We start from the raw sequence: 27,728 nt of genomic DNA, 5'->3' as shown, positions 1-27,728 counted from the left end.
ATCAGCAGGACTATAAATACAAAGACGTTCCATCGCCGTGGGGTTGCATAGAGAATAAGAGATGGAAGTTCTGGAGTTGGAGATATTGGTAAAAACAGGTTTGCGGGAGTGAATATTTCTCACGTAGGTCAGTGAACGTTTGCGGAGCAAAATTACCAAGGATGTGAGAAAAGCGGGTAATGCCAGCCTCTGACCAGGTAGAAGCCATATGGGGTGAATTACCAAGTGGGAAAGAAGGATGATACCACAGGGAAGTTTGGGGTGAAGGGTAGGTAGACAAAGCAAATTTAGACGAGAGAGAATCCCAAATAGACAAAGTGAGAGTGACTCAAGGGACTGAGAGGGCTGAGGCTGGTCTATGTTTACGGAGAAGCCAACGGAGATCGGAGATGGAGGTGACTTTACAGAGTTCAGATTCTAAGTCAACCCATTGTTTGGTGCCTTTAGAGGAGTGCCAAGCAGCCAACTGGCTGAGTCTGGAGGCTTGGTAGTATTTAGATAGTGATCGAAGGCCGAGACCTCCTGAACTTTTGAAAAGGACCTCCCTGCGAAGACGAGATCTCCTGTTGTTCCAATAAAATTACGGTAGAATGATTGAAGAGAATTGAGAGCACAGGGAGGTACAGCAAGAGGGAGGGTCTGAAACAGATGTAATAGTTTGGGAAGAACATTCATTTTTACTGCATTTACGCAACCTATCCAGGAGATGAAAATAGTATGCCAACGAGAAATATATTGCTCGATGGCATGAAATAAGGGAGGATAGTTTGCCTTGTACAGACTATGATAAGATTTTGTGAGATGAATTCCAAAATATATTTAATAGAGTCTGTCCTCCAGGAAAAGGTAAAATTAAGAGAAAGGTGGTCCAGGGATGAACGTGGGATATGGAGGGGTAGGGCTTCAGATTTATTGTGGAATTGGCGTGGTGGATTAAATCCACCGTTCGTCTAGTATTATCAAGTGCTTGGCGGGTAGGTACAAAGCCCACCTGATCTGGGTGAATGAGAGATGGGAGAATAGGATTTAATCTATTTGCTAGAATTTTAGCAGAAAGTTTAAGGTCAGTATTTAAAAGGGATATTGGATGATAGTTAGTTACAAGTTGGGGGTCCTTACCTGGCTTTGGGATGACCGTAATCTTGGCTCTAGTGGTATCTGGAGGAAAAAAGCTGCCCTCAAGGATATGATTAAAGGAGGTTGTAAGGTGGGAAATGCGAGAACCTTGAAAGGTCTTATAGTAGGAAAAGGGAAGTCCATCTGGGCCTGGCGCTTTTGGGGGTTTCTGGGTTTTAAGGGCATTAATTACTTCTTCAGTTATGGGAAGACTAAGATCTACAGCAGTAACAGAATCAATCTGAGGTAAAGCACAGGAAGAAAGATATTCAGAAGTGGGGATAAGGGTTGAGGAGAGTCATGACTCTTAAGGTTATAGGGGTGAGTATAATAGTCCCTAAAAATAGAGTTAATTTTAAGGGGGTTGTACTGGAGAGAGCCAGAGAGATCCTTAAGTGCCAGAATTGCAAAAAGAGACTTATGGGTCTTCAGGCGGTTGGCTAGTAGAGTGTCTGCCTTATTACTTTTTTCGTAGAAGCACTGGTTTAGCCATCTAAGAGATTTCTCAATCTCCTCCGAGATAATTGCATTAAGTGCAGATTTTGCTACAATCAATTGCCTGTATATGGCATCAGTAGGGGTACGTTTATGAAAAGATTCCAACTGATGGACTGTTCCGTAAGGGACCTGAGGAGTGGTTTATGTTCCTTATTCCTGTGTGAGGCATAACTGATAACATGGCTGTGGTGGACACATTTATGGGCTTCCCAGATAATTGGAGAACATCCATAGTCAGAAACATTAAGGGAGAAATAGTCCTTCAAAACTTTTGTGATCTTTGCTTGAAATTGAGGGATTTTCAAGAGCGTCTCATTGAGTCTCCAAGAGGGCCGGGCGACTGAAGTATCCAAAAGGTCAAATGATCGGACCAAGAATTAGAAAGAATCACAGAGTCAATGAGGTGCTTGGAGACTAAGGGGTAAATTTACTAGAGTGAGAGTTTTTAGAAGTGAGTTTTAAAAGTGATGTTACCCATCGCAACCAATCAGATTTTAGCTATTATTTTCTAGAAGGTGCTAGTTAAATGTTAAGTAGAATCTGATTGGTTGCTATGGGCAACATCTCTTCTAAAAACTCTCACTTTAGTAAATTTACCCCTTAGAGACTGCAGAAGATAAGATCGATTCTCGAGTATGAGCGGTAAGGTGCAGAAAAAAAAGGTGTAATCTCTAAAAGAGGGATTGAGAGAGCGCCATGTATCCAAAATACCTGCTACTATAACATGTTTAGTGAGGATCTATAAAGAGGACACATCTAGGGACGGGCCTGGGGGAAGGAGTTATCCAGAGCAGGATCCAGAACACAATTAAAATCTCCACCAAGAAACAGATAGCCAACACGTTGCTTATGCAGTGAGTAAAAAAAAGACTTAAAAAAGCGCTGGTGACCTACGTTAGGAGCATAGATATTAGCAATAGTGACGTCTATATGTTCCAATCTGCCAGTTAAGATAATATAACGACCGTCTGAATCAGTATGGACAGAGCTTTGAATGAAGGGTAGTTTATTGTTAATTAGGATTTAAACTCCATTGTGCTTGGTTGTGCTGGAGGAGTAAAATACATTGGAGAAATGTTTAGAAAGCAGGGACGGGTGGTCAGTGGATCGAAATTGGTCTCTTGTAAAAGAACAATGTCGGCCTTTAGACTGTGAATTATGCGGAACAGATGCAAACGTTTCTGGGGGGTATTAAGACCTCAGACATTCATGGAAGCAATAGTGAAAGGCATGATAAGAGAAAACCAGATAAAGATTCAGAAAGCGGGAAAAATTAGACAGGATCCACGGCTCATCTGGGGAGAGAAGAGGGAAAGGAGTAAAAAAGAAAGGGGACTGAAGAGAAAAAACAATTAACATTTTAAATAAAGGATGAACTGGAGCTAAGTACGTAAACCTGACCAAAAATGTGGGGGGAAGTACACAGAGGCTAGGACACAGTTGTCCAAAGAGGCGCAGGCAAAATAGCCTGGGACACCTCTAGGGAAAATAAACAAAAATAATTAGCTTTAAAAAAATAACTAAAATCCTAATAGTTTATAGAGAGAGGAAAAGAGATGTTTGGGGACTGCAGTGTCCCTTGGGTGCTGAGGTGGGAGAGGGAAAAGAAAAACATAAAAGAAAGGGAGAAACAAAAATGAAAAAAAAAACAGGAAACTCGAATTGTGTAAAAGAAAATAGAGAGGGCTAGAAAAAAAAGGGGGGGTGGGGAAAGGGTAGAAGAATGGTAAACATGGAGGTAAATAATGGCATGTTAATTGGTACAGCCTAAGTCAGTAACATCTAATAATATCTTGAACCGTAAAAAATAATAAACTACCAGTTTATTGGAGAAGATACAGAGGCATGAAGTGAAACAGTCAAAACTTTGCCACAGGGAATAATCCCAATATATCAATTATATATAATAAAATAAAGGGAGAAAAAGAAAGTAAAAAAAAAAAGGAAACGGGACATCCTTGGAATAGCTACAGAAACATGAAACGGTGAACAAAAACGGTGGAGACATAATCAGAGTATTGCCTCTGGGAGGAAGATCACTCACGATTCGGGGGAATCATTCCCAAGAGGGGGACCAGATTCCTCTAGGTGGTTTAATAAGTCCTTGCACTCTCTGAGATCTCGGATGAGGACTGATTTACCATTCAGGGTAACAATGAGCTTGAAGGGAAAACCCCAACGATACCGGATAGCCCTGTCACGAAGAGCTCTGGTTAAGTCCTGAAAAACTCTCCATTTGGCAATCGTCAGGTGAGAAAGATCTTGGTAGAACTGAAGCTTAACAGAATTGAAGAGGATATGAGGATTACCCTGGGTAGGAGCCAAAATGAGTCCCTTTTCAGTGTACTGTAGCTAAGGAAATGCATTATCACATCTCGGGGAGAATCGTTATCTCTTGGTTTAGGCCGGGGGGCTGGATGAGCCCTTTCCAAGGGTAGTCTCCGGTCTCCAAGATCCAGAATCGGAAAGGAGAAGAGATTGTGACGATAAGGTTCCAGAGCTTCTAAAGATACTGATTCTGGTATGATGCATATACGGATGTTATTTCTACGCTCCCGATTTTCCAAGTCTTCATTCTCAGTGCTAAGGTCTGAGAGTTCAGTAATAATGTGGTCCAAATTCCTGCCAGTTTCGTTAAGAGCTTTGTGAAAACTGTCCTGGTGAGATTCTAATTTGGAGGTTCTCGTGGCTAGAGATGAGATATCAGATTTAATGGAGGCCACTGCTTTGTCAACCTTGTTTTCAAGAGAGTCCTTAAACTCCATAATAAGGGAGCAGAGAGCCAAGATGTCCTCTTTGGTAGAAGGGGCAGGGGATGAACGACCAATCTTGACCATATCGACCACAGGAGGGGAGGGAGGACCCTTTGTGGAGAGGACCTACAGCTGATATAGGGCCACTCACTATCCTGACAGACTCACCACAAGAAGACTGGAAGCAGTAGGATAACGTCCTATGTGGTGTAGAAGGTGCCCCTGGCTGGTCTCTGTGTCCTCTGTTAGCGCTGGGAAGGAGGGCAGCTGTAGTGGGGGTCACAGGGTTGGTAAGATGGCGGCCTCCCGCGATTCGCGGGTCCAATCGCGGGTGTCTCTGGGGGCCCTCCGGGGGTATGTGAGGCCACACCTGGTGACTTCGGCAGCCAGCGAGGGTCCGGGGGGTGAGGGAAGGTAGTGGCAACGTCCGGCGGTGACCACGACCGCTCTGGTCCACGGAGCTTCAAAATTGAGGTCGGGGCTGCTAGAGAGGGTGTAGGCCTCGGCACCTCCGGAGTCGCAAGACACCTCCAGAGTCCAGTCAGAAGGCCAGTGGGGCTGCAGACGGTCAGGTAGGGCAGAGAGGACCCACACAGGCAGCGTGGTCCAACAGGAATCGGGTGGTTAGAGGGGTAGTCTGGGGAGCTGCAGGGAGACACGTCTGCTCCGTCTAGTAGTCAAGCCACGCCCCCAAAAAATATTAAATTTTTTAAATAAAAAATTCACTTGTAATTTAAAATAATCTTTAAGTAAATATAATATTCCTGGAGTGCAGAAAGCTGACCAATTGTGGTCCCTGTTGTTGCACCAGAGGCATAAATAAAGTTATCAAAATCAATCCAATTAAAATTTGCCATAATGATTAAACCATTTAGTTTAGTTGTGCTTCTTTTGAAGGGAAAAGCTCAGTAGATTGGTATGTTTCAGACTCAGGGCCATAACTAGGTGTGTGAGAGCTGTACCCAGGGTGCAAGGCAGGGGAGAAGGCACTGTAGCTGCCCCATGGCACCTGAATTTTGATTGCAGTGTGTTTGGAATGTCACCTTACAACCTGCAGATCCGCCAGAGAGCTGACCTACACATCTCTAGGATGCGCTGGGAGTAACCGTTTCCTGGACCCAGCGGCGGCCCAAACCCTCTTGTGACATTGTGATGTTACATGTGCACACACATAGTGAGGCCAGCCCAGGCCACATTATCACTCAGCTATGGCTTGGTCTATAATCGAAGCGCATGGTTATAACAAAATATAATGGCACATTTTATACATGAACAAAATGCTGCGCACCCAGTGGGGTACAGAATCCTTTCACTTGCTTTGCAGTATCTCTTGCTATATAGACCAAGAAAAATAACATAGAACTTCCAGGAATATTAATTCCAACCCTATCAATGTAAACAGTAGTGCAAAAAGTCTACAATTCTTAAATATAAGTTCCAAACAACTTTAATGATAAGGATTCTTTAATAAATATGAGATAATATCAGTTCAAAGACAGATAAGGGTTATGTATGCACAGTCAACAAATTTGGAAAAATTAAACATATTCTCCTTTCTTTACCCAATCTGAATCCCTCTGTCTGTGGCCTCTCTCAGCCAGCGTACCCCAAGACACTGTAAGATATGAATCTGGAAAACTATTTTCCTTCCTAATAATTCCAAAGGGTCTATGACAATATCTTCTTCGCTTAAGGGCCTATGAAAAAAAAGCAGAAAGTGTTATCCAGACATGCTGCCCTGCCACACACACCAATGGAGATCAGCAGCTAATCTGCGTTATTCTCCTTCTGGATCAAATTGTACAGAAATGGATTCTGATCATTTAGGACAGGGGTGTCACATGGTAATTCAGGTTTGTCAGAAATGAACAAACTGCCCACAAATTTCCACCTATGTGACAAGCATAGCATAGAGCCAATGTAAAGTCTCCTCGTGTACATACAAAGATCAAATACTGTAATGCTGCTTAAAACTATAATTCTCTTGTCACTCCAAACTCTATCTTTTGTGCTATAACAGGGATCATGCGATATATCTTTTTCCCCAAGATTTCTTTCAAAATAATCTCAAGCATTAAGATCAAGAGCAGCCTTCCTGATTTGCAATTTTGAATCTTTACCCCAACATTCAACCCTTTCATCTGGATATCTGATTTTGAACAGTCAACACTTATTTCCTCTCCCTCTCCTGCCTTCTGTGTAGCAAAAGGGGTGATCCACCCACAGAGTCACTGACATTACCTGATGCTGCTTTTACAAAGGCAGATGTTGCATCCTACAGCAGATGAGGCTCATTAGACACGTTGAATCAGACACGATAAACTGAATCCTCCTGTTCTGTGAGCAGCCTTTACTTCCATACAACTACAAGCATCAGGTAATATTGTGGCTCCCTGTATTGGTCACATAGGGGCTGACAGTGGTTGTCTAAATATGGATAGCTCCTATAATAGGACTTTTTTCCCTCATGAATAGCTTTTGACTTACACTGTACTTTAAAGGGGCCTATCCATTAGCAGATAAATTTGAACGATGAACGATATATCGTTCAGTCGTTCAATTTATCTGTCATGGATAGGCCCTGAACGATGACAGATGCGCACTCCCGCGGCCGACAAATTGTGTCTTTCGTCTCTCCAACATGTTGGTCAATTATCGCTTATCGCTGACAGATATTAGAAATATCTGTCTGTTTAGAAGCGTTGAACGACGAACGATATTTTTAATGAAAATTAATAGAAACATAAAAAAAATCCACTCCCTGAATGATGTCATGCAATATCATTCGTCGTTCGCAAAAATCTGTCATGTACATGATAGATATCTGTCACTGCAGCCCCAGGAGTTTTCAAGGGATAAATCTTTTGTCTTTCAGCATAGAGAAAGATCTGCTAATGGATAGGCCCCTTAATAGGTAAAAATAAATAAATCAATGATGAGAATTTCTACTAACTGTTACTACTGTTCATGTATATGTTATTAAATAAGAAATTTTTGGTTGGGCCCACAACAACTCTAACTTTAATGCTTAATTATTATATTAAAACAAGTTGAACAGTGAAACAAACTTTCTAACAAATGTACCAGATTTATATGTCCTGAGCGTCAGTGTGTATATATATATATATATATATATATATCTATATACCTTCCAGTACTGGTGCAGGGGGTAATGGTTATCATGAGAATGGCTTCCTCCACACCTTCAGAATCCAGAAGTTCTGTTTGTTCCTCCAGTTTCATGCAATAAGCTAGAGACTGCAGCCAGATGTGAGCTGACCCTAAATGAATAGCCTCAACCGGGTCCCAGAAGGGATCATTTTCCCGGTCCAGTGTAGTGTCTCCATCCAGAAATCTCTGGTACAGCTCCTCCATCAGGAACTTCCTGTTAATGAACTTGGATTTTGACCATATCCACACCTTCAGCCATGTAATATACAACACAAATTACAGTCAGCAATATTGGTTTCAAAAGAATGTATTGTTATATAATAAGTATTGTTATATATTATATTGTTATATTCTTATATATAAAGGTAACAAATCTGGTACATAATTAAACAATTAAAATATATTTGCGATATGTTTTTGCTTTGGGATAATAAAACTACCAGACTGTATTACTAATACCACTTTCAGACAGAAAAACAAATTACTGGGTCAAACATTTCAACCAGTTAATTTGCTGATCAACACGTTTCATTTGAAAGGGTAAACCAGGGTCAAAAATCCTGGGTCTTCAACCCAGGAATTTACCCTTTCAAACAGAAGAAATATCCGTATTAATCACCCGGGATGAAATGTTTGACCCGGTAATTTGCTCTTCTGTCTGAGGGGGGGTATCAGGCAGGGACTGAGAAAACAACACGGGATGCAAATGCCGGGTAAAAGCCAGGATTTCGGCTATTCCTGTCTGAAAGTGGTATCAGAGATTGTTTCATTTATATTTCAATAATTTTATTATTAACACATTTTATTCTTATATTTTTAGCATTTTAATTGTAGTTCCATATTGTTATTACATTTTTCTCTGTTCAGTTATTAATTACATATTAAATATTCTCCACAGAGCCAGAATCTTTGCTATGTCCTGTGCCTGCGCCACACATCGTCATAAAGATGGAGCCACTGGCAGCTTGGCACAATGGATGATTCTGTGGGTGCAGGGTGTTCCCCCCTTGACATATGGACCCGTGTGCCTCACATACCCTGCACCAATTATACATATACACCATTGCTATAAAGTCAAGACAAACAATGTATAGAAAATATTTAAGTAAGAGGGAGCACCACAAATGTGATGTAACAAATAAAATGTATTAAATATCAGGGGGGGAGATTGTGTATATAGAAAAAATTGGCCAATTTTTTGAATACAGACATATGGTCAAATGTAATAGCCTCTGGGTTGCTGAAAGTGCCAATGTTGTGCTGATTTAGCCGTAAGATGTAAAGTGGCGATTACTTTTTTTTTTAAATACGTTTTTTTTTTTTAAACATCACATGTATCGTAAATCAAATATTACAGAGAAGCCATAACAAAAGACATTGTCCGAATTCGGCGATTACTTATTATAAAACTTTACAATCACGATTTAATTTGAACACAAGATTCACACTAGTCAAAGTCTGAAAACACTACAAAGTCTGTATGAATATAACAAATTATGGGGGGAATTCAAGTAGCCATGATTACCCGTTTTCATGTGTTAAACTGCATAAAAGCGAATTTGGTGTGAAAATATTTTGCCCTCTTCTTGTATGATAATTCTTCATAGGATTTATTGCAAATTTCTTTTCACCACCTCCTGAGAAGGTGAAAAGTTAAGGAAAATCCTTATTTTAAGGTAAAAATTTTGGGATTTGGTTCAGAACCACTGGGACACAGTCCTTAATGACTAATTAGGTAAAAAAAAATTTTTAATTATCTTAATTTGGCCAATAACAACATGTCATTTTGTGTGAAAATGTGCAAAGTGCAGGAAAATGGGTAATTGATGTGGACAGGTATATGGGGGTGCTATATGAATGGGACAGGTATATGGGGGTGCTATATGAATGGGACAAGTATATGGGGGTGCTATATGAATGGGACAGGTATATGGGGGTGCTATATGAATGGGACAGGTATATGGGGATGCTATATGAATGGGACAGGTATATGGGGGTGCTATATGAATGGGACAGGTATATGGGGGTGCTATATGAATGGGACAGGTATATGGGGGTGCTATATGAATGGGACAGGTATATGGAGGTGCTATATGAATGGGACAGGTGTCTTTAAGATTGCAGGTGGTTGTTAGAAGTGTATTTTGTAGTTTTTTTTTTTTAAGTGCCTTAATTGAAACAAATATATACTTATAGGCATTTTTATGCACCCCCAATTTAAGTAGAACATTTATTTTGATGAAAAAACACCTGCTTTCTATAATTTTTTCACTTTTAGAAAAATGTTCAACCAGCCATTTGACAATAAAAACCCCACATACTTGTATTATGGCCACTAAAAGACTTCTATGCTGTTATCCTATATATGTTTGCCTTTTTTGGGGTACAGATTTCCCCTTTTCACCTATACTTATCACGAGTAAAACGTGCAGGAATTATCGTGCGAATGCCGAATGAAAACTTTTCTAAATGAATTGTGCGAAAAACGGGAGCACACATACAGACGAAATGTGAAATTAACGGGCGATAGGTTCGATAAGTTAATGCACAAAAAGTTTATGTTTTATCATGGCTAATTGAATTCCCCCCTTAGATATAATAATAGCCATGTAATACAAGTTTTGGCATTGTCAAACGAAACGTGTAACATACTGCGGATGTACTAACTGTACCTGTTGAGTAATTTTATTTATCACTTTCACCATTATTTCTTTTTGAAGATCATAGCCCCTGGAATCAGTTAATGCCAAATTTTTCACCTTCAGCTCAAACTTCAGATCCTACTCTCAGATTTAACAAAAAAAAAAAACAATAGAAAAAAAAAAAAAACACTGTTATGTTATGACCAAGGCACTTACAGCAGAAACAGATGTAAACAGCATTTTATTAACGATCCATGTTTTCCCAGCACTAATGATCTGCGGATAGGTAGATGCTAAAAACCAGATTCTGAACTGAGTGGACATAACCCTCCATCCAGAAAGGATGTATGGAAAGAGGAAACATAGCAGGCTGTAATCACTGTGGGTAATCCAAAGCGAGAGGCAGTGTGCGAGCTGATACCTGGTCCACTAACTGCGTCCTAACCTGAGACCAGAAGGACATTCAAGGTGACCCATGAACAAGTGCTGGCGAGGTGGACTGTTGTGGTGTATAACAATCAAGCACAGTCCATCCTGTATGAAATCCTTGAGGCCTACTGCACAGGATTTACATGAAACCAGCACAGGGACAACAGTCTCATGTTTACCCTTGTCCTGAGACATGGGAAATACTTGCAAGTAACCTACAACCAGTGTAGCGTTAACAATGCACAATACACAAGTCTTACATGATTTACGTGAAGCAAAAAAGAATACCTGCACCAAACTTAGTAATATGATCAATATTTATTATTTTTGATATAGTATACCAACATAACTGAAATTAAGGTAGAGCAATACCAGGTTGTATAAATCTTAATTGTTGGTGGTGCTCCCCAGGGCTTATGTTTATAGAGTGTATGGGTAGGTTTTGGCAAGCGAGCAAAACAAAAAAGAAAAAAACTCTTTTTGGGGGCACTCTTATTCAGTTTAAATATAAAATAGTTATATTTAATAGATATGCATTAAAAATTGTACTTAAACATATAAAAGACACACATAGAAAAAACAGAAAAAACACACAGAAAAAATTGTCCTTATAAAGGGACAATAGGGTACAATTGCTTCTTATCAAGTGATAATGGGAAGATATCCCAGAGAAGCGATCCTCAATGGTTGGGCGAAAATATTTATTAACCACGCTGCTCAGATGCAGGTGTTGATGTAATATTAATAGGCACGAATAGTTAAATTATTGTGTATAATATATAACATAGTATTCACAGGTAACCAAAAGAAAAAAGATGCATACCCAGACACCTAAGAAAAACACAGATGACCTTAGTCTGAAAATGCAGTCACATTTTCATATGCAGTTCCACAGATATATAAAAATTGCAGGTTCAAAAGACAATTTTTAATGCATATTTATTAAATATAACTATTTTAAATGTAAACTGAATAAGAGTGCCCCCAAAAGGTTTTTTTCTTTTTGTTTTGCTCACTTGCCAAAACTTACCCATACACGATTTACGTGAAACCAGCACAGGTGGCTCCCATCTCCTGCTTCCCTTTATCTTTTGACATACTCAAAGTTATGTGATAGCCTTCACAAAATCTCAATGAATGTGAAGTACTTCAGAATGAAATACAGTGATAGTTATAATTGACAGATAGAAATAAAAACAGTATCAGACAGCAGCTTGCAAACAGTCACATACAATGCACATGTAATATAATTACAATTGGCTCTAAATCCACTACAGCAACGCAAAGGAATGGTAGGACACAGAGCACCGTAACCAAGGGAGAGGTATACAGGGAGACTGACCCAGACCTTCCTGAGACCAACAGCTGCCGGGTGCACTGTGTGGACCGTGAGAGTCTCATACACGTGGAGGGTAGTCGGAGCAACCCAGACATGCAAAACTCTTGTAGGGACTGCGTATGGGTCGGGGGAGAAGTTGCCGGGGGAGCGCCTACCTCCCTTAAGCTGCATTAACCAGCCAGGTATGCTGGCCTCGTGGCAGCAGATTGCGTCTGCTGCCACGATCCCCGGCATCAAACGATAGGGTCCCGGCTGGTGTAGTAAGGATGCCGACAATCCCTGGTCATTACAGCAGCGGTTTCTGGTGTGTCTCTGACACAAGAAGTAAGGATTGTCGCACGCAATTCCCTGTAAGGGAGGAGTCACCTTAACTGACATCTCCGAGCATCCGGTGCAGTCCAGATCGCAGCCTCGCTGCTAGCTAAGCTCAGCCACGACCCGCCGAAATCAATCACTGGTGTTGCGGCCCGGTGGAAGTAGATGGAGTCACAGTTCATGCGTCTTAATACAGATGCTTGGTACTGCCAACTCAAAATGTAAACATATATAAAACAATAAAAAGCTTAGAACTGCCTGAACAGTCCCGTTACATCAGTGCGTCTGCATCCTGCCGCACCAAACAACAAACTGAAGTCCTATGCTTATGGGGAAGGGGGGGGGGTTATATTTGGAGGAGGACCCAGGGCATTCTGGGAGCCAAAGCTTTAACTGTTTGGTGCCTGGTCTTCCAACCATAATACATACCTCCCAACTGTCCCGCTTTCAGCGGGACAGTCCCGGTTTTCTGGGACTGTCCCGCTCTCCCACCCGCGGGCCACAGTGTCCCGCGGTTGGGGGGGAAGTTGGGGGAAGCATATGCTATGCAGAGCAGTGTGTATGCAGAGCGAGAATAGATGCTGTGCGCATGCGCATAGCATCTATTCAGAGCAAAGGGGGGAAGCCCGTGGGCAACCCCTTAGTGATGTAAACGGGGGGGTGTCACAAGGACACGCCCCCTTTTCGGGCGCGCGCAAGTCCCGACTCTCCGGGGGAAAAAGTTGCGAGGTATGATAATATCCCCATGGTATCCCTGTGGATCCCTATGGACCCCGAACAAGAAAGATACAGTTCCATCAGTAGTAACATCATGAAACAGAATTTGGACAGTTTAGGCATTTGTCATTACACGTTTTACCTTCATAAGCTCCTCACTCATCTGATTTGCTTCAGCAACCAAGGGAATCAATTTAATATAGTCATGGAAGACCGCTAGAACACTTGGGTCAGGGTTGCCATCTTTATTGTGTATAGCACCTAGGTGGACAATGAGGAAATAAATGCATTATAGACTATTCTAGATAGTATTATTTATTTTAAACATTTCAATATCATTTATAAGATTAGCTAGTAAACATAACAATGGACTAGCAAATATTAGGAATTGAATGCTCTACTCAGACATGATAGTATAGCAGTGCTGGTGTAGGGACTTACCCTATTTCATTGGCAGGACCCTGTCAATCAGCTACACCTAACAATGTGACAGGGATGACAGTGTTCAATTTTCCTATAACATTAAACTGGCACGCTGCATGCAATATGCTAAAGTTGCTGCTTCTGAGAGTTTAGGATTTCCTTGTAGTCTGTGCATAGTATAGCAGGGGCAAACACGGGATTTACTGGGGGGAGGGGATATAGATTTTATATACATTTAAGGCATCCAACGGAGCAATTCAATCCATCTGAGCTTGATAGCCGCCAGGCCCGGCTTTTCTGCTCACACCCTGGCTAAACTCAGTCTAATAAGGTGTGAAGAGGGGGCGATAATTAATGAGTGCCCAGAGGAATTGAATTGCAAAACTGGGTGCTCATTATTATCGCCGCCCACGCAACAATTTAATCACCCCCATAGAGAGCGAGAGAAAGAGCAAGGCTCCGCAATCACATAGGAAATCCAAATACTGAGGTGCAGTTTAAAATGGACTGTAGACACATCCACATATCCTTTCAATAAAATTAAGTTAAGGGTGCAAGTCTGCAGGTTTTAAGCACCAAAATTTATTTTTTCCCATTAGTATAATGACAAACACAAGTCCAATGTTTCCATTCACTGTGTCTTTAAAATGGAACCACAGTGAACCGAAACTCCTGTTTGTCATCATACTGATCCAATAAAGAAATTGTGCTTCTTAAAATCTGGTGACTGCACCCTGAACTATATATATATATATATATATATATATATATATATTTATATTTAAAGGGCACTCACCAGGTAGAGGATAAAGATGAAATCACATCTTTATTTGGAACATCATTAAAATATCACCATTTGTCGACGTTTCGATCCTCTCAGGGACCATCATCAGGACAACTATATCCATTGTAAATAGGACAACACCACAAAGCATACTGGTGGTGTTGTCCTGTTTACACTGGATACAGTCGTCCTGATGACGGTCCCTGAGAGGATCGAAACATCAACAATATGGTGATATTTTAATGATGTTCCAAATAAAGATGTGATTTTATCTTTAGCTTCTACCTGGTCAGTGCCTTTTTTCCATTTTTGTATTTTGGATTATGTTGGATTCTTAAGGAGCACCGCTTTTACATGTGACTTGCAGTTAAAGCTTTGAGTGCGGACTTACAGATATATATATATATATATATATATATATTGGCAATTCATCACACATACACACTCAAGTCCTCAGAGACCCCTAGCAGTGCATGTTTTACAGATCTCCTCAGTATCACAAGTGAAATTATAAGCACCACCTGTGGATCTCTTAAAATATTTTAGCAACTAAGGAATACACCTTAGGATGTTTTAATATAAGGTAGTAGTCAAGTTACCTGCCAACTCTATAATTTAGGGACAACTACGCTGTAGAAAGGAAAGGGAAAAATCCTTTGTATAAATGAAATAGGATTTCCTGTACTATAAATGCAGATACTGTGCATCACTATGAGTTGGAGACCATACACTATGCTTCCCAACCATCAATTTTTTTATGCTCCTGCTTTAACAATTGGACTATCTGAGCGGTTCTCAAAGTGTGGGTCATGACCATCTTATGATGGGGTTGCATGAAAAAATTATTAAATTTGGCTCCCAGATGGCAGAGATACGCGTTGCGCAGCCACATTATAGAAGGGGTAACACCATAACTGCTTAGGGATGGCCATTGTCCGTCGATAGTTAGCAAACATGGCTTGTTAACTGTCGATAGTTTTACCATTGATGGCAAAAAGCCAATGGTTCTCTGTCATTGATGGACTAGTGGGAGCCAATGTTTTTTTTTTCCTCTCAACGGGAAGAAGCTTAGCCCAACCTCCTGGCGCCCACTAAGCTCCGTCCCCATTTTGATTGGTCCGCGGCCTGCCGTGCTCCCTGCAGTGGTGGCTATCGAGGGGTGCAAGCCATTGGTGATTCACCATTTATGGTTTTTGTGCCATTGATGGTAAATCACTGATGGACCCATCGATGGTAACCATCTATAGACACCCCACCGATGGCCATCACTATACCCGCATCACATGGCTTCCTCCTCTGCACAGCAGGAAGTGCTCACATTCAGGGCATATCCAATAGGGCTGTAGGAGATGGAAAGTGTACCCACCCATCCGTCTACACAGAATCTAGCAGCAGGATCCAGCTTCCAAGTCCAGTTAACACTATAACTGTGAAGGAGATTTGATGTGCATCATTATTTTTGTGCATCTTGGCAAATGTGGTCAGAAGACGGCTACAGTATGTGCCTGTGCAGATAATTATTTCACAATGCACTAAATCGCTCCAGTGGCATCGGACATGATCTGGTTGTTTGTTCCAAGTGCGAGCTGGCCAGAATTTATTTATATTGGCAAGTAGCCAAATTGGACAGTGATCCAGTAATTTGGTTTTTGGCTGTATAGCCAACATTACATGAGGATGGACCAATTAAGAGAGAGGTTGAGGCAATTGTTTCATGCAACAGTATTTAGGTGCAGCAATATTATCAACATCTAGAAAAACATTCTCAAACAAAATTAAATGTGTGCTTTCAGGCACACTGACCTTTTCCTCACTTGAACACAGTTGCAGGCTAAGCAAAACTTACCCAGTTTATCTACACTGAAGCCTTCAGCTGCTGCCAGTTCAGACTGAAAGAAATCATAGTCAAATTTGCTGATGTCTTCACATCCACGTTCTGCCGGGAATCCAATGTACAGATATCCACTATTTGACCCAAGAATGATACGATCCTAGTTAAATACAATATTAGACCTTACCCTGGATATATATATATATATATATATATATATTTATACAACAGCTCTGGTAGCACTGAATAATAATTATAACCTTCGTCAGCTAAATAGCCACATACTAAGTATAACTTACCAGGTGCTGCAGCTTGGTTTTCATAAAAATGGCCACTCCATTAACAATGACTTTGGCCTTGCCGTAAGGTTTTACCAACACCTTGTTTTCAAAGTTGACAAACGTGGCATGTTTTGGTAGAATTCTATATGAAAATGAAGTTGCATGTAAATAATTTACAGGACTTTTTCAAAATGTTAAATGCCAAGTAGTCATGACAATAATAGAGTTCAAGCAAAAGTTAAAGGATGATTAAACCTAAAACACAAGTTACTGTATATAACAGAGCTACTAATAACATTCCAAAAAAATGAAAAGATCCCCGCTATAGGGATTGTCACTATTACAGGGTCCGGAGGTGAGTGGGGACCAGCAACACCTCTGAGGCCTCTGCTCATCTATCCAAAGAGCAATTAGGAGGCCACTTCTGGGCATGTGCGGCGAGGTTATACTGGAACACTATTTATTACATTTGTCATTTTTGTTTATTTAAATGTTTTTTTCATGGGTCAAAACATGTCTAAAATTACTAAATTAGCTTTTCCTTAAAAAATGTGTGACTGGAAGGTACAAAAGGTGTTTAATTAAAAATAGACTGAGAAATGGTTTTCACACCCGCCAGAGACATATAAAGATAAAGCCCTTTTGTAGAAAGAAAAATGTCCGGCAGCTCCTCTCTAGGCATGTAAGCTAATTAAATGTCCCTTTTTCTACCACTGAATCTCATAAAACAATCATGTCCTGGAAAATGAAGATATTTGTACATACGTTAAAACTATTTCTCTGATTTCATCTAGGGTACACTGCTACCTTGGGTTATAGAGGGTTTGTGCTGGAATAGATACTTAGGGGTTACTAGCTGTTGGTTTGACAAAGCCACCTATCAGCGTTTCTAGTACATTCATTTTGAACAACACCAAGTCAATGTTTGTAAAAATGTGGATTTGCCCTGTAGCAAAAAAAATTAAATAAATAAAATTCATGCTTCTCAGATAATTCTGGGAATTCTCCAAGCTCCCTTCTTTCAGGCATATCATTCAATATATTATAAAAAATTATATATTTTTCAAAAGATAATTATTATAATTATGTTTTGAAAAATATTTTTTTTATATAATATATTGAATGTTGGATGTACAACTTATTTTGGGATCTACCAATTAACTCATCACCTACATGACTGACATCTGGGTTTTCTAAAAATAGATGTCCAAGGCCTACATCATATCCCATGCAAGGTGAGTATATTACATAACCTTGTAGGACCTTTTATTGGGCGGTACTGATTTGCACCATGGAAGCTTGTTGCACTTCTTTTCTCCATTTAAATATGTGACGATCTGGAGTGATTCACTGACCACATTGACAAGCTCATCATTGCACTCTGCAACCACCGTAGGACCACGGTGAAAATTGTGTCCAACACCTTTAACTCACTTCCAAAGGGTGAGTGTACAACTAATTCTTATAAGAAATAAGATATTTATGTTTTACACTATATTATTATTTCTTTCTTTCACATAACTTGGAAATATTGGAAAGTTTTTTGATCACGAATAGATCAAAGAAAGCGCCGACACCAACCTTTGTTTTCAAATATCTTTTCTGAGGGGCTCTGTTAAAAAGCTCCTGCTGTTCCTGGCTGCACATCTAGATCTATTATCAACTCTTACAAGGAACTCAGCGCCAGTCGCACACACCCATATTAATACATACCTCCCAACCATCCTTATTTTTGATTTTTGCGGGACAAGTAGAAATATGGTAAGAACTTACCCTTGTTATCTCTCTTTCTACGAGGTCCATAGGGTTCACAGGAAACCTTGGGGTATAGGTGGTGACGAAGACATCCGGGCACCATGCAGTTACATTTTTTCTCCCAGAATGCAAGGGACCTCCCTCTGCATCCCACTCCCGGGCCGGAGGCTCCTCAGTTACGTAGCAAGCCAAATTGAGTATAAGAAGAAAGTCTGTAACACACTAGAATCACATTTTCACACAGAAGGAGACAGAAAATCGGTGACCAGAGCGAAGCCCATCTGAAGCACAGGTGTGTCAGGGAGGGTGCCCTGTGGACGGTATTGACCTCGTAGAAAAAGAGATAACAAGGGTAAGTTCTACTTTTCTACTTCAGGGTCCATATAAGGTCCACAGGAAACTTTGGGGATTCCCAAAGCAGTACCCTCAAGGGCGGGGATGCTCCTGTGCAGAAAGGTGAATCCGTCGCCCGAAGGAAGCATCCTGAGTGGCAAAGGTATCAAAGGCATAATACCTCAAAAAGGTCTGGTTAGAAGACTACGTGGCCACCTTACAAAGCTGTACAGCTGAGGCGCCACGACTAGCTGCCCATGAAGAGCCTACAGACCAAGTAGAATGAGAAGTAACAGAGGGCGGGACTGGAAGGCCCTCATGAATGGAAGCCTCAGAGATAGTCATGCGAAGCCAATTAGCCTAAGTTTGTTTATTGGCTGGCCATCCTCTCTTGTGGAAACCATAAAGAATAAACAAGGAGTGCGATTTCCGAAAAGAACTGGTACAATCCACATAAATCCTGAGGGCATGTACCACATCCATTGAGGCCTCCCCTGCCAAGAGGTCTGAGGAATTAAAGGGTGGCACAATAATTTCTTCATTAATGTGCAAACTAGAGACCACCTTAGGAAGAAACCCAGGATGAGTTTGAAGCACTGCCCTGTCCCTATAAAAAACTAGAAATGGGGAACAATGAGAGCCCCTAAATCAGAAACTCTTCTGGCGGAAGCAATGGCCAGAAGAAAAACAGTCTCGGCAGTAAGTCATTTGAGATCCCCTGAGCCCAGTGGTTCAAATGAAGGGCTCTGGAGAGCCTTAAGGACAACAGCCAAATCCCAAGGCGCTACAGGAGGGACAAAGGGAGGCTGGATACGAAGAACCCCCTGCAGAAAAGTGCGAATGTCAAGAAGAGGAGCAATCCTTCTCTGGAACCACACTGAAAGGGCCGAGATATGGACCTTCAGTGTAGCAAGGCGGAGACCAAGGTCTAAACCTACTTGCAGGAAAGCCAACACTCTGGGTATCCTAAACACCTGGGGGTCATAACTTTTTGGACGATACCATTCAAAATAGGTATGCCATACCCTGTGGTAAATTCTAGCAGAAGCAGGTTTATGTACTCTGAGCATGGTGTTAACCACAGAGCCGGAAAAACCCTTGGACCTTAACAGGGATGTCCCAAGAGCCACGCCGTCAAAGACAGATGACTCAGATCTAGGTAGAGGCAAGGACCCTGAGACAAAAGGTCCAGACGTTGAGGCAGCAGCCATTGAGAGTCGATGGAGAGACTCCGAAGCTCTGAGTACCATGGACGTCGGGGCCACGCTGGAGCCACCAGCAGGACCATGCCTCCCTCTTGTTTGAACTTCCAAATTACTCGAAGAAGGAGGGATATTGGAGGAAACAAGTACACAAACTGGAAAGTCCACTTGACTGACAGAGCATCCACGAAGAGAGCACTGGAGTCTCTTGTCCAGGACCTGTACTGAAGCAGCTTGTGATTTGGTCAAGAGGCCATGAGGTCCACATCTGGGAGGCCCCACCTGTCCACTAGGAGTTGAAACACTTCTTAGTGAAGAGACCATTCCCCTGGATGCACGTCGTGATGGCTGAGGAAGTCCTCTTCCCAATTCAGCACTCCTGAAATGAACACCACCAATATGGCTGGTAGATGGCCTTCTGCCCATGTCAGAATGCGTGACACCTCTATCATTGCCGGGTTTTCCATGAAGAAACAGCCTGGTTTGCATGCAGATCCCTGAAAACTGCCTGCAGTACCAATATATTGATTGGAAGCGCAGATTCCTCTGCGGTCCACCTTCCCTGAAAGAAGTGGGGACTCGGCACTGCGCCCCAGCCCCAAAGACTGGCATCTGTAGTCAGAAGGACCCAGTCTGAGATCCAAAAGGGATGCCCCTTGATGGATCTGTAGCCATCTGTAGCCACCAGGTTAGCGACAGGCGTACCTCCGGAGAGAGCACCATCATTTGAGTCCATATATGATGGGGAAATCCGTCCCACTTGGAGAGGATCAATAGCTGCAGAGGCCAGGAATGAAACTGGGCATACTCCACCATTTCGAATGTCGACACCATGGATCCCAGTAACTGCATTGCTGAGTGGACTGACACTCGGTGATTGTGAAGGCATCTGCGTACACGTGTCTGCAAAGTGGAGATCTTTTCTGCTGTCAGAAAAATCCTTTGCTGTTGTAAATCCAACAGGGCTCCCAGATGGAGCATCCTTTGAGACAGAATCAGTGAGGACTTTTTCCAATTTATCAACCACCCGTGTACCTGGAGCACAAATATCGTTAGCTGCAGGTGGTGGTGAAGTACCTCCGAGGGCCCTGCTAATAGCAAGAGGTTGTCCAGGTATGCTAACAGGCGGATCCCCTGCAGCCGCAGATGGGTTGCCATTACTGCCATGACCTTTGTAAACACCCGAGTTGCAGTTACAAGGCCAAAACGGCAGATCCTGAAACTGGAAATGTTGTTGTGACACAGCGAACCTGAGAAAACATTGGTGAGCTTAAACAATCGGAATATGCAGGTATGCATCCTAAATATCCAGGGATACCATAAAATCCCCAGATTCCATAGCCAGTATAATGGAGCGTAGGGTCTCCATTATGAACCTGGGTACCCTGAGAAATTTGTTCAGGGACCTGAGATTGAGAATAGGATGGTAAGAACCATTTGGCTTCTGGACTTGAAAAAGGCTGGAATAATAAATACCCTGTTCCTCTTTGGGACATCAGGACTGGTACAATGACTCCTGCCTGCAGCATGGATTGTACCACCTGTTGAATAGCCAAAGTCTTGTCTGCAATTTTCAGAAGCCCTGTGCAAAATAATTGATGGGGAGGCCTTCTGCGGAAGGAGAGGGCGTACCCCAGAGAGACCACTTCCTTCACCCAGGAATCCGTGGTAGTTTGACACCAGAACTGGGCAAACTGAAGAAGTCAGTCTCCCACCCTGGGGTCCCCCAGGAGGAGGCCTGTCCCATCAAGTGGAGGGCTTGTCATCAGGCTTGGCAGTCAGACATATAGTACTCTAGGGCTGCTTCTTAGGCCTGGCAGATTTCTTGGTGGTGGATGGCCTGGGAAAGGACTGAGTTCTAGCCTTACCTGGGGCCCAATAGGTCCGAGAGAATGGAGTCCGAGCCCCCGAAGAAGCTGGAGCAGAAGGCAGACAAGCTGACTTAGCTGCTAAGGTATTCACAATCTTGTCCAAATCAGGGCCAAACAAGACTTTACCGTCATAAGTCAAACATTTCAACCCCTTCTTGGATACCGCATCAGCTCTCCAAGAACAGAGCCACAGACAGCGGTGAGCCACAATGGCCGCCGAAGAAACCCTCGCATTTAGTAAGCCAATATCCAAAGCTGCCTCATTTATATAGGTAGCCGAATCTCTGAGATTTCCCACCAGATTCAACTGTTCCCTGGTAGCATTAGAGGCTAAGGATGTTTCAAGGCTATTAGCCCAACATTCCATGGCCCGAGCCACCCAGCAAATGGCCATAGCTGGTCTGCACGCAGCCCCCGAAAGGGAATAAACAGATTTAAGGCATACTTCTACCTTCTTATCTGTAACATTCTTCAGGGACGACATGGAAGGCATAGGAAGCGTTGCGCTTCTTACCAAGTGTGTGACATGGGAATCCACCACCGGCGGAGTCTCCCATTTGGAAAAATAATTCTCAGCAAAAGGGTAAGCAGAGACTAGATGCTTCTGAGGTTGATACCGCTTTCTAGGCGTTTTCTAAGCTACCTCCAAGTAATTCACCAATTGGTCAGACAATGGGAATGTAGCCTCAGTCACCTTTTTTTCCATGAAATATGCATGCCTAGATTTAGGCGCAGGAGGCTCATCCTCCTCAATGATCAGGGCTGCTTTTACAGCTTGTATTAGCCCTGGAATATATTAGACTTGACCCCCGCCTCCAGAGGAGGTAGCTCAGAGTCAGACTCACCATTTTAGCTGGTCTGCTGATAGGTGTGTCCTGCTGATGTATCTCAGTCGCACCCTGCAATATAGCAGGAACTGTATTAACCCACTGAGGGTGCAACACCTGTGAAGGTGTAGGAGGTTGCAGCAGGTTTTGCGCTGGCAAAAAGTGCTGTTGTTGAAAACTGAACTATGGACACATAGGGGGGCCTGCTAAACGCCCTGCAATGGTTGTTAGTGCTTTTGCAAAGCACTCCCATGGTGGCTCCTGCTGAACTGCAGAAGCCTCAGAAGGACCGGGGGCAGTATAACACCGGAAACATAACTCCTTAGAGGCTATATCCCCTACCCCTAACACCACTGTACATTATTTACAGAGCAGTTAAATAGGGGTTAACTTAGTCATATCACTCTCACTGCCAGACATAGTAAAGAGGATCACTTAATCAGAGACAGAGGACCTCATTCAGAGTCGGTCGTTAGCGGCCGCTCGGTCGTACGCCTAACGATCGAGAATTTGAAAAAAAAACAATCGCACGGCCGGGCGATCGCAACCAAAGTGACGCCCATACATGAACAAAGCACCTCCTCTAGCTAGCGAGTGATAGCAGTTAGCGATCGAGTCAATCATTGTCAGTCGTTGTATGTTAAATTTTTTCTGATGGTTGCGGCCGCTTGTGTTGTGTGCAAATTACACCAAAAATTAGCAAGAAAACGCATAGAATAAGCCATCCCCATGAAATTTATTTATTCTTATTATTCGCTAATGCTAACGCAACTGAATCAATTACAAGCCAATTAGCAGTGTTATTAGCTTCAACAATCGATTATTAGCTGCTTGCATTGTGTGGCACAAAATAGAAACATCAAACATAACATCAGTCACATTCGATAGTATCGATTGTACTCTGGGGCTTGAGCGAGCACATGCCCAACCTCAAGCTGTATGATCAGCCAGGCCTCTAACCTGCTCGCAGAGTGACGTTTTACTACTTCCGGCCGTCTGTCGGTCGTAGCAGTAAATTTATGTACGCCTCTGAAACGCCCTGAAAACGGTGAGGAATGCCTGCGTTTTTAGACCACCACCCCCGTCAACACCCACAAACGGTCTTTCATGTCAATAAACTCTTGGAAGCCACTTCCTGCTCGTAAGCCATATGATCGACAGCATTTTGGATCGCAAGGTCTCGTACGCACATGCGCACAACTAACCGCGCATGCGTGGTTTGGAAACATCGGATGCGTACGACCGAGTTGCCGCTTACGACTGACTCTGAATGAGGTCCAGAGTCTCAGCTACGACTTGTGCCACACCCGCATCACACTTGCTTGCGGCCCAGAATAGCAGAATAGGTACAGAGATAGCAACAAAAGAATGATAGTTTTTAGCAAAGAAAACAGACAGACAGTGCTAGCATACAGTCGCAAACAAATGCAGAAAACAATAATACCTGCATTTAATGGCACTTCCTTAAGTCAACTACAGAGACTTAGGCCCTCATTCAGAGGTGGTCGCAAGAAGCGATCGCTCTCTCTGAATGAGGGTGGCCGCTTCTTTTTTTTAGTGCGGCCTCCCGGTCGCTAGCTAAGCTGTGGGTTACCACCCACAGCTTAGCGACCGACCAAGGTGATGGTCGCAATGGTCAAGACCATCGCGACCATTGGGGCTTGCGACAAGACCCTAAGGTTGGGTCTCGGCAACCGCAAGCCCCAGGGAGCTTCCTGCTCTGATCGAGCAGGAAGCTCCCAACTGAGCTCACTGCTGATGTCAGTGTGGCCGCCCACAAAACGGCAAGCCTCAGTTTGTGTAGCCACCCCCCCCCCCGCCCCGCCTACAAAACGGGCCGAGCTTTCGATCAACATTGACAGCCGGCCCTTTTGTAGTGAGCTCCGGAGCGAGAGAGTTTCTCTCTCGCTCCTGGGCTTGCGCATGTGCAGTGCGGCTGCTGCGCGTGCGCAGGACCAAAGCATGGACCCGGTTGCAAGCGCGCTGCGGGTCGATGATACTTTCAGTATTTATGGTGGAGGGAGTCAGCTTCTTATAATAATAGACTGATATTGACTGCATTACATAGTTGTTGCTGGTGAGCATAGGTGGTGTACTAGCCACCACCGTCTTATCTGTATCTACTTACAGTCACTGTGGATATTTGTGGTTATTTATCTCCCAGATGTCCATTTCCTTGCAGCTGATAATTCGAGCTATTGCTGCCTCCACACAGGGTTTTCGCAAAATTTGGAGACCTTCCATATGGCTTATAAGACAGCACAATTTATGGGCTTATCTTCACCTAGGAATGTGTCTACTCCTGTGATGGATACTCTATCAAACCCTGAGCGTTTGGAGTTCACTGCATATTTTCCAAAGACTCGTTCTAATTTTGTAATGGAGGGATCGAGGCTCTGGGCTTTACCATTTAAGTTTTTCAAGTTTTTTTCTGTGTATTCTCAGGAGGACGGATACTTTCAGGATACATCTTTGAAGTATTTTCTGTATCTTTCTGTGTGTCCTCGGGTGAATGGGGATGGAACTAAGATACCTTCACTGGACCCTGAGGACTGGCCAGGTTAATAATTTTAATATCCATATATCTATATATATATATATATATGTATATATATATATATATATATATATATATATATTAGGGGTGTGCACCGGCCACTTTTCCTGTTTTGTGTTTTGGTTTTGGATCTGGATCTTTCTTCGTGTTTTCGATCTGGATTGGTTTTGCCAAAACCACCCTTCGGTGTTTTGGATTCTGGGTTTTGTGTTTTGGATCTGTATTTTTTTTTTAAAAAGCATAAAAACAGCTAAAATCACAGAATGTGTTGATTTTTCTGCTTCTATGCTATTATTAACCTGAAAAACCTTAATTTCCACTCATTTCCAGTCTATTCTGAACACCTCACACCTCACAATAGTGTTTTTATGTCCAAAAGGTTGCACCGAGGTAGATGGATGACTATGCTAAGCGACACGAGTGGGTGGCACAAACACGTGGCCCATCTAGGAGTGACACTGCAGTGGCAGACAGGATGGCAGTTTGAAAAACTAGGCCACAAACAGTACATAATGCAAAGAAAAAAAAGAGGTGCAAGATGGAATTGTCCTTGGGCCCTCCCACACACCCTTATGTTGTATAAACAGGACATGCACACGCCAAGGTCTGCCACACGACTGTGGCTGAAATGATTGGTTTGTTTGGGCCCCCACAAAACAAGCTGGCAATTAATCTGTCCCTGCACAAACTGGCTCTACGGAGGCAAGATGTCGTCCTCATCCTCCTCATTCACCGATTCCTCACCATCTTCAGTGTAGTGTACATCCTCATCCTCACAGAGTATTAATTCGTCCCCGCTGGAATCCACCACCACAGGTCCCTCTGTACGTTATGGAGGCTGGTCTCTCTGGAAGAGTTGATAATTCATTTTTATGAACATCATCTTCTCCACATTTTGTGGAAGCAACTGCCTACGCCTTTCGCTGACAAGGTTCCCGGCTGCACTAAACACTCTTTCGGAGTACACACTGGAGGGGGGCAACTCAGGTAAAATAGAGCCAGTTTGGACAGGGGCCTCCAAATTGCCTCATGTACATGTATGGACTGTCTGACATGCCTACTTGGATGCTGTCACCGATGTAATCCTTTAACAGACAGATGCACGCTTGTCGCTGCTGCTTTGAGGCTGCAGGTGCGGCTACAGCCCACACAATTTACAAAGACAGAAAAAAAAAGAATTTTTTATTTTTTGTGGAGCGCACTTTGAGGGTTACACCACCCTTTAACAGACAGACGCACGCTTGTCGCTGCTGCTTTAAGGATGCAGGTGCGGCTACAGCCCACACATTTCACAAAGACAGAAAATTTATTTTTTCTTTTTTGTGGAGCGCACTTTGGGGGTTACACCACCCTTTAACAGACAGACGCACGCTTGTCGCTGCTGCTTTAAGGATGCAGGTGCGGCTACAGCCCACACAATTCACAAAGACAGAAAAAAAAAGAAGAATGTTTTTATTGTTTGTGGAGCGCACTTTGAGGGTTACACCACCCTTTAACAGACAGACGCATGCTTGTCGCTGCTGCTTTCAGGATGCAGGTGCGGCTACAGCCCACACAATTCACAAAGACAGAAAAAAAGAAGAATTTTTTTATTGTTTGTGGAGCGCACTTTGTGGGTTACACCACCCTTTAACAGACAGATGCACGCTTGTCGCTGCTGCTTTGAGGATGCAGGTGGAATCTAGACGGGATTTGGAACCGGGGACACACTACCTCCATCAATTGTCTAAATCCCACTGCACTAATGGCGGATACCGGACGCACATCTAACACCAACATAACAGTCAAGGCCTCAGTTATACATTTTGCTTCAGGATGACTGCTGTCGTACTTCATCCTCCTCGCTAAGGACTGTTGGAGGGTCAATTGTTTAGTAAAAGTAGTGGTGTTCCTACTTCCTCTCTGGGATGATGAACAACTCCCAGCAGCAGCAACAGCACTAGGAGGAAGTGGTTCTTGATCTTTTCCTATTTTATTTTTATCAGAGAAAGTTTGGTCCTCCATTTATGTTATATTGATATATACGTGCGCTAAGGCACACACAAACACAGAAAATAATTTTTTATTTTTGTTGGAGACTAGTGCACTTTGTGGGTTACACCACCCTTTAAGAAATGAGCCAGCCGGCCCTTTACTTATGGGACACAGGCGCACGCTTGGCGCTGCTCCTTTGTTGATGCACGTGCAGCCACAGTGCACACAATTCACAAACACAGAAAATATTTTTTTATTTGGTTTGGAATGCACTTTGGGGGTTACAGCACCCTTTAACGGTCAAGCCAGCCGGCCCTTTACTTATGACACAGGCGCACGCTTGGCACTACTTTGTTGATGCACGTGTGGCTACTGCGCACACAATTCACAAACACAGAAAAAATATATATATATTTTTTTTTTGGAGTGCACTTTGGGGGTTACAGCACCCTTTAACGGTCAAGCCAGCTGGCCCTTTACCTATGACACAGGCGCACGCTTGGCGCTACTTTGTTGATGCACGTGCGGCTACTGCGTACACAATTCACAAACACAAAAAAAATTATTTTTTTATTTTTTTTGGAGTGCACTTTGGGGGTTACAGCACCTTTTAACGGTCAAGCAAGCCGGCCCTTTACCTATGGGACTCAGGCGCACGCTTGGCGCTGCTCCTTTGTTGATGCACGTGCAGCCACAGTGCACACAATTCACAAACATAGAAAATATTTTTTTATTTTGTTTGGAATGCACTTTGGGGGTTACAGCACCCTTTAACGGTCAAGCCAGCCGGCCCTTTACTTATGACACAGGCGCACGCTTGGCACTACTTTGTTGATGCACGTGTGGCTACTGCGCACACAATTCACAAACACAGAAAAAATATATTTTTTTTTTGTACTTGGGGGGAGCA

At 42.9% G+C, this 27,728-nt stretch overlaps 1 protein-coding gene across 1 annotated transcript in view; it reads right to left on the bottom strand.

Annotated features, from left to right (window-relative positions):
- Positions 1-27,728, bottom strand: part of LOC148521855 (kinesin-like protein KIF28) — a 116,097-nt gene that overhangs the window by 29,626 nt on the left and 58,743 nt on the right. Inside the window, exons 11-16 of the mRNA XM_088474465.1 lie at positions 16,318-16,441; positions 16,034-16,178; positions 13,123-13,241; positions 10,211-10,318; positions 7,516-7,787; positions 5,930-6,064 (exon numbers count right to left, since the gene is read on the bottom strand). Of these exons, the coding sequence (XP_088330591.1) occupies positions 5,930-6,064; positions 7,516-7,787; positions 10,211-10,318; positions 13,123-13,241; positions 16,034-16,178; positions 16,318-16,441 (903 nt within the window). The remainder of the gene's footprint in view (positions 1-5,929; positions 6,065-7,515; positions 7,788-10,210; positions 10,319-13,122; positions 13,242-16,033; positions 16,179-16,317; positions 16,442-27,728) is intronic.

The sequence above is a fragment of the Taudactylus pleione genome, unplaced genomic scaffold, assembly GCF_031769625.1.
Source record: "Taudactylus pleione unplaced genomic scaffold, aTauple2 ptg000154l, whole genome shotgun sequence".
Taxonomy (NCBI): domain Eukaryota; kingdom Metazoa; phylum Chordata; class Amphibia; order Anura; family Myobatrachidae; genus Taudactylus; species Taudactylus pleione.
The sequence above is the reverse complement of the archived record's forward strand: the minus strand, read 5'-3'. Positions and strand labels throughout refer to the sequence as shown.